The sequence below is a fragment of the Podarcis bocagei genome (assembly GCF_964188305.1).
Source record: "Podarcis bocagei genome assembly, chromosome: 1".
NCBI lineage: Eukaryota > Metazoa > Chordata > Lepidosauria > Squamata > Lacertidae > Podarcis > Podarcis bocagei.
The window spans coordinates 32,841,182-32,854,126 of NC_138125.1; the positions used below are offsets into that span (position 1 = coordinate 32,841,182).

General features: G+C 43.8%; 1 protein-coding gene across 1 annotated transcript in view; it reads left to right on the forward strand.

Moving 5' to 3' along the window:
- Positions 1-12,357, forward strand: part of LTBP2 (latent transforming growth factor beta binding protein 2) — a 140,821-nt gene extending 128,464 nt beyond the window's left edge. The window contains exons 25-34 of the mRNA XM_081207648.1: positions 141-266; positions 1,636-1,779; positions 2,484-2,675; positions 2,857-2,940; positions 5,872-6,000; positions 6,241-6,381; positions 6,469-6,636; positions 8,211-8,486; positions 9,590-9,742; positions 11,123-12,357. Of these exons, the coding sequence (XP_081063774.1) occupies positions 141-266; positions 1,636-1,779; positions 2,484-2,675; positions 2,857-2,940; positions 5,872-6,000; positions 6,241-6,381; positions 6,469-6,636; positions 8,211-8,486; positions 9,590-9,742; positions 11,123-11,289 (1,580 nt within the window). The 3' untranslated portion in view covers positions 11,290-12,357. The remainder of the gene's footprint in view (positions 1-140; positions 267-1,635; positions 1,780-2,483; positions 2,676-2,856; positions 2,941-5,871; positions 6,001-6,240; positions 6,382-6,468; positions 6,637-8,210; positions 8,487-9,589; positions 9,743-11,122) is intronic.
- Positions 12,358-12,945: the final 588 nt, after the last annotated feature.

Sequence of the window (12,945 nt, forward strand, 5' to 3'; positions counted from 1 at the left end):
TTCTGGTCAACTGAGGAGCTAGAGATGTCCCTATTGCGAAAGATGGAAGATTGCTAGCCTATGATTGTGATACACAAGTGGGGATGGGCTTGCTAAGAAAATAGACTCTGTGCTGATTCATCTGTCCTTCTTCCCTGCAGATATTGATGAGTGTGCCAACGAGACTCTGTGTGGCAGTCATGGGTTCTGCGTCAACACAGACAGTTCGTTCCATTGTCTGTGTGACCGTGGCTATGAAAACTCACCTTCAGGCCTTGACTGCATTGGTAAGAGTCACTCAGTATTCTAGTTTCATGTTACTTCTTTCTTCTAGATGCTGACAGCTCTCCAAAATACGGGCCCAAGATCTGTTCATGCTTCTGCTCTCATTGTCGTAAATTCTGTCCTCATGAAAATCCAGCCCCTCATAATCCCTTGTAATAAAAAGTCTTCTGTGATTAGGCCCTTATACTGGAGGGATAGGACTGTAGGCAAAAGTAGCCCCAGATGAATCTCCAAGACTCATCAGTTCCTTTTCTAAAGGTGTAACAAGATGTGATGATGGCACGACCCATGTGTTATGTATAAAGCAAGGGGATGCAAAAGAGCAGAGGATGGGGGGGGGTCCTAATCATTCCCCTCTCCATGCTTTCCCCCCCTGAAACTGCCTCTTCCCATTTGCTTTGTACCAAAAGTGGTTTATACATGTATTTGCACTTGGAGCCCAAACTTGAGAAAGTAAATTTGCAATCCCTGGTTTAAAGCACAGTACAGCTGCCATCACACATCTGTAAATGAATGAACATGGTGAAACCCATTAAATGAGGGGCTACATTTCAGGGTAGCCCTACCATTAGGCAAAAGCTGATACTGGGTGAAATATACTCAGAGTCGCAAAGTGATTTCATGCTCTTTATTCAGCTCATAGGGGTGAGGAGGAATGAATGAAAGTCCCCTCAAAGTATCTGCTTTATATACATTATTTACACAATGGGCTGCACATGATTGGTTAATTCTGGAATTCTACTGTAAGCCAATCAGGTTGTGGATTCACTTGTATCTGGAGTATGATTGGGTGGTTCCTGCCAACCAATCATACTGCTGCATTGTTCTTGGACCAATCAGACTGCTGCATTCTGAATCCTATTGTTCTAGGACCAATCAGACTGCTGCAATTTGGATCCTATTGTTCTAGGACCAATCAGACTGCTGCAGTTTGGATCCTATTCAACTCAGTACATTACACCGGGTGTTAGGAAAGGGCTGCAATTTTTTTTTATAAAAGTGCAGTCCTAATCGTGTCTGTTTGGAAGTACGTAGGCCCTATGGAATTCATTGGGGCGTACACCCGAGTAACTGAGGTTAGGACTGCAGGCTTGTTTTTGTGCTTCTACTGCCATGGATGAGGAGGGTTGCTTGTGGAGTTTTCTTCCTCAAATGCCAAAATAGTTTGACTGGCTTTGGGTACTGTGCCCCTTGACGGTGGGGGAGCATTTTCTGCTCTGCCTCAGGTAGCAAAATGTCTTGGGTCAGCCCTGCCCAGTTTGTTTATTTTATTTTCAAGGTTTAGTTGTGAAGAGAAGGAATGGCAAATCAGAAGGCTTTGGGGCAGATGTATGGCTTCTTAATGCACTTATAAGATTTTGTATCTTGCAGATGTGAACGAATGTGAGATGATGGTTGCCGTCTGTGGGACAGCACTTTGTGAGAACGTGGAAGGTGCTTTTCTGTGCCTGTGTTCCAGTGACCATGAGGACTATGACACAGAAACAGGCGAATGCCGCCCCCGAGCAGACATGGGTGAGAGTTACTTGCTGGGCAGGGCAATACAAGACAGAATCCAAGACACTGTTCTAGTAAGAAGAACCACAAATTCATTTTATGGGTTTGTATAAAAGGAAGCCCTGCAGTAGGTTCTTCACCTTTAGATTTTGTGTATGATCTGCTGATCAGACAAGCTCAAAGAGACTTTTGATCTAACCGAGTCACAAAACAATTTATTATGCACATGATGACATTACTTCTAAACATAGTTCCACCAATCATCATTTTGTCCAATCAAGGATGCAGCAGTTCCTATGTGAAAAGGCATAGCTCAAAATCTTTTGATAAGTGTAAGGATAGTAAACTGAAACTTGAGTTCTTAAGGCTTTTCTGCATGACTCCAAATGCATGCCCTAAATTTTATTCTTACTGAGACTTTTATAATCCCTAATCTGACACCAGCAGTGTGATGTCCCATTCCCACATAATGTATCAGGGAGAGAGCAGCTGTACTGCTGAGGTGGTGGCTGTGCTGCTGTTTGCAACTTTCTTTTCTTTAAAATAGGTTGCATTCTAGCATTACTTATTTGGTAAAATCCTGAGAATGCCATGCTCTGCCAGATGCTCTTTATCAATGGATACAGTACTTCAAGAGCCTTCCTAGAGCTCTAATGAAGACACCCACGTTATCAGTGGGTGATAACAAAACGAAAACCCCTACATTTTCTCTCTAAACTTAGGAGGACCTGGAAGGCCTGTATCTTTGCATCCCAGAAGCTCAGAGAGGAAGGAATGCTACTATCATATTGGTGACATCCCACTATGTGACAGTGTCTTGGCCAATAACACCACTAAGGAAGAATGCTGCTGTACAGAAGGAGCAGCCTGGGGAGACAATTGTGAGACACATCCATGCCCTGTCATTGGCTCAGGTGAGACATTTGCTCTGTAGTGTTTTCTTCTCTGCCAGATCCAGTCAAAGAGAGAGGTCACCATGGCTTGCCATGTTCAAGTTGTGTGCTGCAATAATGATATACTTTCTGTGTTTCCCCCCCCCCCATCTCTCTCTCCCTATCCCGCTGAACTTCTTGTTTCTTTCCCTGTTTTTGCCAGTGGAATATACTGACATTTGCCCTAGTGGGAAAGGATATATCCCTGTGGAAGGGACGCTGATTTTTGGACAGACATCTTACACAGGTACCCCTTTCTCTTTTTCTACCCATTCCACCAGGCATCTGAAGGTCAAAGTTAGGTGTGATGTGGAAGATCTCAGTCAATCACTCAGTCAGTCAATACTTTATTGTAGAGTCCTAGACCTGTTAAAACAAAACAGAGTAAAAACATGACCAATAAAACATAGCCATATTTAAAATACAATATGATACATCGATAAAACCTGAGATACGGATTGCAATTAAAATGAGAGCACCATCTTATGAGACCTTTGAGCAGAGAAGAGGAACTTGGCCACTAACTCTGTCATTAACTTGCTTGCACTAGCCGAGAAATATTCTGGATGCCGTTCCAGAAACCTTCCAGGATGTTCCTCAGAAGGGGGCAAGGTTGCTGTTACATTCCTCTCTATGAACATTGCATTCGAAAAAGATATGACCCAAAGTTTTGACTACTTCATCTCCACAGGGACGCAGACAATCTTCACATGGGATGCCTTGCCAAATGTACTTTCAGAGTGGGAGATCTGTAATCAGAACTCTGAACCATTTTTATCTTGACTTAAAAACTGAACCATTTTTATCTTGACTTAAAAGCAGCTGGTGGGGGCCTGCAGTGCTGGGACAGCCTCCCCCCACATACCGCTGCCTTCTGCAACAATTAGTCATGGAATTGGGGAGAAGACAAATACAATCTGGACTAAGGATGGGGTGTTTTTTGTTTGTTTGTTCCCCTGTTAATACAACCTTCACATATTCAGATTTCACAAACCAATATGTGAACAGAAAAACAGCTACCCTTCAAATTTCACACTTCTCCAAATATATTGATGCAGTTCTTCAACCAAAAAATGAATACAAGAATGTGTACATTAGGGGAAAGTGTATAGAAAAATACATACATGACAAGCACATAGGTAAATGCACTGTATTAGGGGAAATTGCTTGCAAACGTGTGTGGATTTTCATGAAGACTCCCCCCCCCCCCCGCAAAATAACACAAACTGATGCTGAAATGGTGTGAACTGAACTTATGATTGGAAAAATGAGAAACTGAGAAAAACCTAAATCAACAGGTCTGCGATACCCTCCAAAATGTTTGTAATCTTACTTGTGACAGTCTGTGAGAAAGAAAGATTAGTAGGAAACATCACCAATAAATCTGGGGATAGGTCTATACAGAATAAGACTGTGAACTACAAATTGTCAGGTAGTTAGAGATCAGGCCAGAAAATAAAATCTGGCAGCCCCTCAGACTGACCAAGGCAGTCTTGATTCTTAATGGAGCCTTAGGAAAGGACCCAGGAGGCGAACTGAGTTTAAAGATAACATTTTGCTGTAAGGGCTCATAAAATGGTCTACTTTCATTTGTGCAAGTCTTAGAATTTATCAGAGTATGTAGAAGATGAAGGAATTAAGTAGAAGGGAGGACTGCAGTCGCCTCTCTCGCTTTTCATACCTTCTGCATTAGACATACAGAGGTGGTTTATGTTTCAAAAAATGATTAGTTTACTCACTTGTATGAATATAATGGAACTCACTGGAACATATTTCCAGCACCTCTCAGGTGCCATTCTAAGAAAGTGAGGGAGGTGTTCATGGTGAATTCCAGCACCTCTTTTTCTGGAAAAATAGCACCAAATATAATAAACCTTCAGTTTAATAGGAGTAATGTTTAAAAGAGTAGAATCTTTCCCGCAGCAAGATTTAGTAGTAGTATTGAACTGAGAATTGAAAACTCATGGTTGATACTTACCATTTAGAAAAGTTTTTTCAGTCTGAATAATCATTTTTGAATGTGGTCATTTCTTCCATTAACTTTATTATGGGAACAGGAGTTGTTCTTCACTGTATGCTACATGCAGAATTGGGAGTAGGTTTTCCACACCGGGGAGGGGGGGTATGACACTTTTCTCTGTGTACACTGAAACACTTTTTTATTTAAGCACAAATATTTCAACATTTTGAAAACAAAGATGAAAAGTCATTAACATGTTCTTTTTTAAAAAGAAAAAAGAAAAAAACCTGCTGATAAAATGGTACCAGTAGGAATGGTGACCGTGAAGGGGTGTGTTGGCAGCACAGCCTACCTATTGTGTCTCTGTGCATGTCAAAATATATGGCTCTTAAAAACATGGAAGAGTTAGCACTAAGGTGATCAACATCTCTAGTCGATTTTGGTGTTGTTCCATTCTTTCCCCAAAATTTGGATTTTTTTTGCAGTCTGGAAAGAAAAATAAGAATTATGGGGTGGGGGGAATACAGAGGAACTATGATTTGATGACAGTGTCAAAGAGATGCCCTGTAAAAATAATGACTGAACAAAGGTTGGCTATGCCACAGTAAATTTCTAGGGTGAATGTGTTCTAAAAGTCACTCACAACTATGATGAGGCACAACAGGCCTGACCAACACAGCAGCACACATTAAATGAATGCACCCCAGAATCCTCTAAAACAGGCAGGTGTTCAATAGCAAGTTAGGTGTGAAATCAGTTCCCTGAAGACAGATAGCTTGAAAAGCGCCACCCTTGAGAATAAACAGGAATTTGTTTCAAAATGGGAGGTTTTCAAAGAATAGCTGAAAAATAAATATAGTAGTTTAAATTCTGTTGCAGCATTCCAGGAACTTCAGTAATAGCTGCAAGGTAGATATAAGAAATTAGATATATTAAGAAAAAGTTTAATTATGATTAAAGTGGGTACTGGCAATAAGTAATATGAAATCGAAATATGGAATAGACAGGAGGTTGGGTCTTTAGTGTTAAGAGCAATATATGTTTTATTGTTTGCTAAGAAAATTATGTGTCTATGGTTATTCCTGTGTGTAATTTGGTATTTGTGGGGTTTCCCCCCCTTGCTGTATCAATAAAAATCTTAAAAAAGAAGAGAATAAATAGGTCAGGGTTCCCGTAGGATTGGTTTCTAGGTCTGATTAAACCTCTCTCTCCCACTAGATGCTGATGAGTGTAAAATGTTTGGTCATGAGGTCTGCCGTAATGGTCACTGTGTGAACGTAGCTCCAGGCTATGCCTGCTTCTGCCGCGCCGGTTTTATCTATGACTCCAGCAAGCTTGAATGCATTGGTGAGAAGTCTCTTTCTAGCTGCTTGATATATTTTCTGTGCTTTGTAGAATTGCCCACACAGTTATCGGGAACGGTCCCCCCCCCTTTTTATTTTAAGCATCACATGGAGTAAGTAAGGTACTCCCTGAAATTCTGTGCACACCTGATCGGGGGAGGGGGGGAACCTTTTTCTGTGTGAGAGGGTCAAAGAGGTTCGTCTTACTGATGTAAACTTTTCTGCTCAACTTCTGTGGCTGCAGATCTAGATGAGTGTGAAAATGAAGACGCCTGTGCAAATGGCAAGTGTCTCAACACAGCTGGCTCCTATCATTGCTTCTGTAGCCTTCCCCTTGTGCTGGATGCGACCCGCAACCGCTGTGTCAACGTTTCCAACAGCGCAGGTGAGTACAGTTCTGACTACAGTGCAAAATGGTCTCAAAAAGCAGGTTTTGTAGTTCCGATGGCTTTTCTCTTTCTTTCATTGGCAGATGATGAGGATGAACTTGACATTCACTTAGACATCTGCTGGCAGAGTGTCTCCAACTACATCTGTAACGAGCCACTGCTGGGGCAACGAACCACATACACAGAATGCTGCTGCCGCTATGGAGACGCCTGGAGTCAGGACTGTGCACTCTGCCCCCCCAGGTCCTCTGGTGAGAAGGAACAAATCACATGGGATTTCGGGAGGAGCAGGGTTGTGTCTTTCAACAGGCTAGGCCTCAGATAAGATTTCCACTGGGTAAATCCACACATGAGCAATTGGATTCACATCACTGACTTGACCCTTCGCAGTATCTCCAAGAACTTGAGTCATCATCAGCAATGTTACCGAGAATTTATTATTAATACATTGTTAATAATGTTTAATAATGAATACATCTACTGGTGGCGCTGTGGGTTAAACTTGCCGATCAGAAGGTTGCGATTCAAATCCCCGGAGGGGGTGAGCTCCTGTTCCTCAGTACCTGCTCCTGCCAACCTAGCAGTTCAAAAGCATGTCAAAGTGCAAGTAGTTAAAAGGTACAGCTCTGGCAGGAAGGTAAACGGTGTTTCCGTGCGTTGCTCTGGTTCACCAGAAGCGGCTTAGTCATGCTGGCCACATGACCCGGAAGCTGTATGCTGGCTCCCTCGGCCAGTAAAGCGAGATGAGCGCCGCAACCCCAGAGTCAGTCACGACTGGACCTAATGGTCAGGGGTCCCTTTACCTTTACCTTTATCTGTTGAGCTAATCCACACCAAAGACACACTGTGACCTCACAGATATGACTTTGTCTCATATCTATGGGGATCTCTGTTTTCTTCACTAGGGCTGTCTCAGGAGGAGCTTTCAATCCAAAAAATGAAGCTTCCTCCTGGGACCCATGAGAAACCTTTTCCATGGGTAAATCGAAGAAGTACTAAATAATATTTTTTCCAGCTTGACCATCATAAACAAGAGTCACCAAAATCAAAAAGGAAAGGCACATCCCTATACGACTCGCAATACCCTTTTTGCATGTGGTGCAGCTATTTCTGTCTAGTCCAAACTTTAACCTCAACCCCAGCCCACTCTAATGGGATCGTGGTCCTTTGTGCACTGTCCGGCATAGGAACATAGGAAGAGCCTGCTGAATCAGACCATTGGCCCATCTGGTTTAGCATCCTCTTCTCAGAATGGCCAGCCAGATGCTAGTAGCAAAGCCACAAACAGGACCCAGGCACAAGAGCAGCCAGGTATACTGTCTAGCATCCGGAATGGGCTTGATTTGGTTGATTGCGAAGACTTAGTAACTCACTCTTCAGCCATAAAACTTTTGGAGTGACTTACAGTGATTAGCACAGGAATTGTAACAATAAACTCAACATAACACTTATCAGCAACAGCCTTGGTATAAAATAAACAGTGACCATCAGATGTAAAAACACAACATTTTGAAATCTCCTGGGCAAATAAAAATGTTGTTATAGGAGGCTCTCCTTAGGTTCTTAGGCATCAGGCCAAGGGCTCAGATAGTCCAGCATCCTGTTCTCACAGTGGCCAGCCAAAGAGCTGGGCAAACCTCATTGGGAAGAATTTATTCCATAAATAAGGCACCACCCCAGAAAAGGCCCTGTTCTCCGTCACCATTTGACTCATCTCAAAAGGTAGAGGGACTTTGAGAAAGGCCTCCAGAGATTATCGCAATACTTGGGCAGGTGAGATATGGTGGTGTGTTTATCTGCCTCTTTTCTCTGTGTCTCCCTCCAGAGGATTTTGCTCAGCTGTGCAATGTTGCCAGAAGTGAGGCTGAACTCCGAGAAATGCCTGGCTATGAATATGGCCCAACTCAGGAAGACCATCAGTATGGACTCTACAGGCCAGATTTAGAACCCTATTACAACCAGTTGGGTCTTGAGTATGGAGCACCTGACATCAGCCTCTCAAACAGAGAACCGAGTCATGGATTTGACGGTGATTCGTCCCTGCAAGCAGCACAGCTCCGCCCAGCACAAACGCAGCCTCGCTATGTGCCTGGCCAAATTGGTAAATGCTAAAAGAAAGAAAAATGGTAGAAAATTCGTCTTATATCCAGGGATGAGCTACAGATACATTAGCAGACTGTAGGCAGACATTTGCTCAACTTCATCCTGGAAATTCTTTGAGCTAATCTCTACCCAGGGTATTCACAAAATACCACTATTGTAATTAGCAAAGTGCCGCATATACAGATGTACTGGGTGCCCAAAAAACCTAGGGAGAAACCAGGACTGGGTGCATAGCCTTCCAACTATAAAATTGTCTTGAGGGCTGAATATCTGCTGGGGCAGCCTCTCAGCTGGAGTTAGCTCCATAGAGCCAAATCTGGGGACACCTATTCAAGCCACTATCTGTGTATGATCATGTCAGGCACTTCATATCTCAAGCAGAGGCCCTGTAATAACTGTCTTCCTGGAGCCGGGTGTGCTAATTCACACAAGGAGGTATGTGTGTGCCTATCACTAGCAGTAAATTGGAAGCACATTCAAATCTCCATTTGAATGGCAGATTTATACCTGATGTGAATGGGGAAATCTGCTTCCACAGATCCCTGTTGTTAGGTCGAGGTGGGATGGACAGAGAGGGCAAAAGGAGGGAGGGAAATCCTCTTCTTTGCTTGACCCCTAACTACTACTTTCTTAGCTCTTAAACTTGTTATTATACTGAATCATAGAATGGTAGAATTGGAAGAGACCTTGAGCGTCATCTGTCCAACCCTCTGCAATGTAGAAATCTCAACTATACCATACATGGCAGATGGCTACCCAACATCTGCTTTAAAAACCTCCAAAGAAGGAGAGTCCATCACTTCCCAAGGGAGTTCATCCCACCGTCAAACAGTTCTTACTGTCAGAAAGTTCTTCCTGATGTTTAGTTGGAGTCGAATGTTTAAAACGAAGGGGAAAGTTTTATTTAATTTATAGTTAAAAGTGGGGTTAATGGGAAAGGAAATATGCCAGAGCAAAGATTACACAAGTCATGACATCTTTTATCTGGCCCACGTTTGTCTTTAATACATTGACCATGTGTGTGTCCCTTGATGCTCTGTCTTCTGGGTAGACACTAAGAGTCCCTCTCTATACTGGCTTATTGTTCCCTTGTGTCTTCAGGACAACGCTACAGCAGCTTTGAAGGGTTGCGAGCCGAGGAGTGTGGGATCCTGAATGGTTGCGAGAACGGGCGCTGTGTGCGAGTGCAGGAGGGCTACACCTGCGACTGCTTTGATGGCTTCCAGTTAGACTTGATACTCATGGCCTGTGTGGGTAAGTTGCCAGACCTTACAGAAAGGAAGAGCTGGCATACATTAGCAGCTGAAAGGCTAACCTTTGATTTTCAGGAATTGCCTTAAATGAAACCATAGGTTCTTGAGCAAGTGAAGAGCAGAAGTAAAGAGAAACATGAGTCATTTGGGCAAAGCCTGCCTGCCCAGGAACTTCTTGTTTTGTTTAAGGTGTGGGGCAGAACTGGCTTACAAACTGGGCTTTGCTTTCTCAGAGAAATGGGGATAGCGGCAGTTTTTTCTTCTTCAACCTGATTATTACCTCAGCACCTATAAGCAGACTTCATGGCTATAACATCCAACCATTTATTTATTAATTTTGTTGGTTGCTTTATTTGCCCACGGCAACCCAAAGCAACTTACAACCATTTTATTGTTTTTCCCCATCCAACCAGGCTCAAACTGGTGTAACATCTTGTCTGATGAAGAATTCTGGATACAGTGGTACCTCGCAAGACGAATGCCTCACAAGACAAAAAACTCGCTAGACGAAAGGGTTTTTTGAGCTGCTTCGCAAGACGATTTTCCCTATGGGCTTGCTTCGCAAGATGGAAACGTCTTGCAAGTTTGTTTCCTTTTTCTTAACACTGTTAATACAGTTGCGACTTGACTTCGAGGAGCAACTCATAGAACGCGGTGTGGTAGCCTTTTTTGAGGTTTTTAAAGACTGGTGATTTTTGAAGCTTTTCCAAAACTTTCCCGACACCGTGCTTTGCAAGACGAAAAAAATCGCAAGACGACAAAACTCGCGGAACGAATTAATTTCGTCTTGCGAGGCACCACTGTAATTTGAAACATGCCACATCTTCGAGACTTTAGCTTTGTCTTTATAAAGAAGTTGCCCAGTTATGGACTTTGGTGTTTTTTCCCCCTTTAGGCACCAGCCCAGATACCCTTGGTTTTTTTATATAGATTTGAATAAGAATCTGATAATACACATACAAAACACTGAACCATGGCCATCAGCCACAGCCAGCATGGGTCAAAGGCCAGGTATAATGGAAGGCATAGTTCAGCTACATCTCTGATCATCACTGGCCATGCTGGCTGTCCTTTGTGGGACTTGGGGTCCGCCCAACATCTGGAGGGCCACAGATTGCCCACTCTGGCTTTCAATATTTTTTATCCATTGGCTCTTACACCCACAGCATTTGCCCCCCCCCCCCGCTCCCTCTGGCCCAACAGGAAGCCATGCTTGTATGCAAATAATACATGTGTAGAACAGAATCTGGGACTCAAATGTGGGTGTTTTTATATGCACTCAGCATATTGTTTAAGCCTGGTCTTGTTACCAAAAGGGAGTAAGAGAGAACTTCTGCACTGCTGGGCCTAATGGATGCACTGTTTTTCTCTCCCCCATCAGATGTTAATGAGTGCGGGGAAGCAAATGCCTCTATGACCCTGTGTGAAGGCAGCACTTGCGAGAACACAGAAGGCTCCTACCGCTGCAACTGCTTGCCTGGTTACGTAGCTTTAGCTGAGCCCCACCGCTGCGTGCCAGGGACAGCTCAGAATGCAGAGGCCGCGTGACCCAAAAAGCAGCCATGGAACCCCTACGGACATTTGCTATGAGAACTGTAGGTCTGCTCAGCCAGAAAAGAAACAGCTTTAAAAACCCATCGATTGTTTCCCAAAGGACAAAAACCTCATTGGGCTCAACTCACAGGGACAAAGGCCAGTGAGAAGCTCCAGAGTTCCTTCGCCTCTCTTGCTGGCCTGCTCAGCCCAAGCTTCCTGCTTCAGCTGTGGTGCAAACACTCAGGTCCCAGTCGCTTCATCGTATCCTGTTTTATAGGTTGTCATCCTCATTCCTATCAACACCCTTGGCCTCCAAATACTAACTTGCATTGCGTGGGTCACGAGTATGTTCATCCCCATTCACCTATTTTGCCCTCCAGTTCATATCATGAAGCTGCAGAATTTCATGCCATGGGAATCACTCTCACACGGCCTCATCCATATGACAAGTATTCATTTCCCTCTCACCCCTCCACAGGTTCACATTGTGTAGGGTCTTTCTTAACTTACTGCAAAAGCACTCCAATGCAATTTTACTCATACTCGTTACTGTGGGATTCCCAAGTCACTCTGTCATGGTTGGCAAAAGGACAGTAAGGCGCAGGACTCTTCCAGCTGTGTGTGTTAAATGGGCAGCAACCCCCAGCAACACAGGTACCGCTTGGACTCTGTAGATTTCCCACAGGGAATGAAAAACATTGTTCAGTCCATGGGTGTCACAAACATTGCGGCTTCTCCTGTCCAAGTCTGTCTAACCCTGTCCCAAAGCCCCCCTCACTAGCAAGAAAAGCGACAGAGTCTTTTGTACCTGAGCCAGGAAAAAGGGGTGGTCATGTTCAACGTGTATGGATTCTATTTATACAGTCTGGCACAGATTGGATGCTGCCTCTCTTTATTCATCCAAACAATGGGCACCCACCCCTGCACTTCCTATGGCTGCTGGAGTATTGGCTCGGAGGGGGGGGGACGACATGGGGACGACTACAGCTCTTTAGTTCTGAGAAGTTTTCTTTGTGGTGCTTTTCTATTGGGAAAAATTCAACATGATGTTAAAATAAATGGTTTTTATATTGTGCCTTACAGCTTTTAGGCTGGAGCTGGTCATGAATGTTTCTGCCTTTATCCTTTCCCAAGCTTGGCACCAGAAGCCGCTGCAAAGAGTTAGCTAAAAGCCAAGTGGGTAGGGTTAAAAAGAGAAGAGCTGGTTTGTAAACTGTGGATTTTAGGCCTGCCATTCCCAAACAGTGGTATGTGGTCCACAGGGTTTTTTTAAGGTCGTCCGCAGGCATGGCTGAAGATTGCTGGAACAGCTGCTCTGTCATTCCTAGATACGAAGTGAGCACAAGCAGGCACTGGCTGGGAGCATCCCCTTCCAACCACACTGTTTGCAGACCTGGGAAGTCTCTATATGCAATGTCCTTGAAATAGCATATGATTAAGGCCAGGAAGAGAGCTAAACAAAAATTAACTGCACAAATTCTTCCAGCACTTAATTCACCCAGTAGAGAGCAAAATGTTAGGATGTAATCTTACTGTGAGAGTAAGCTCCACTGATCTTATTGCCTTCCTCTGAGTAGGCGTGTATCACTTTCAGTCAACCAAGTTAAACCCAGCCCATGTAACACTTTAAAATGACAGATGTGCAATGCCAGGACATAATTAGCTCCC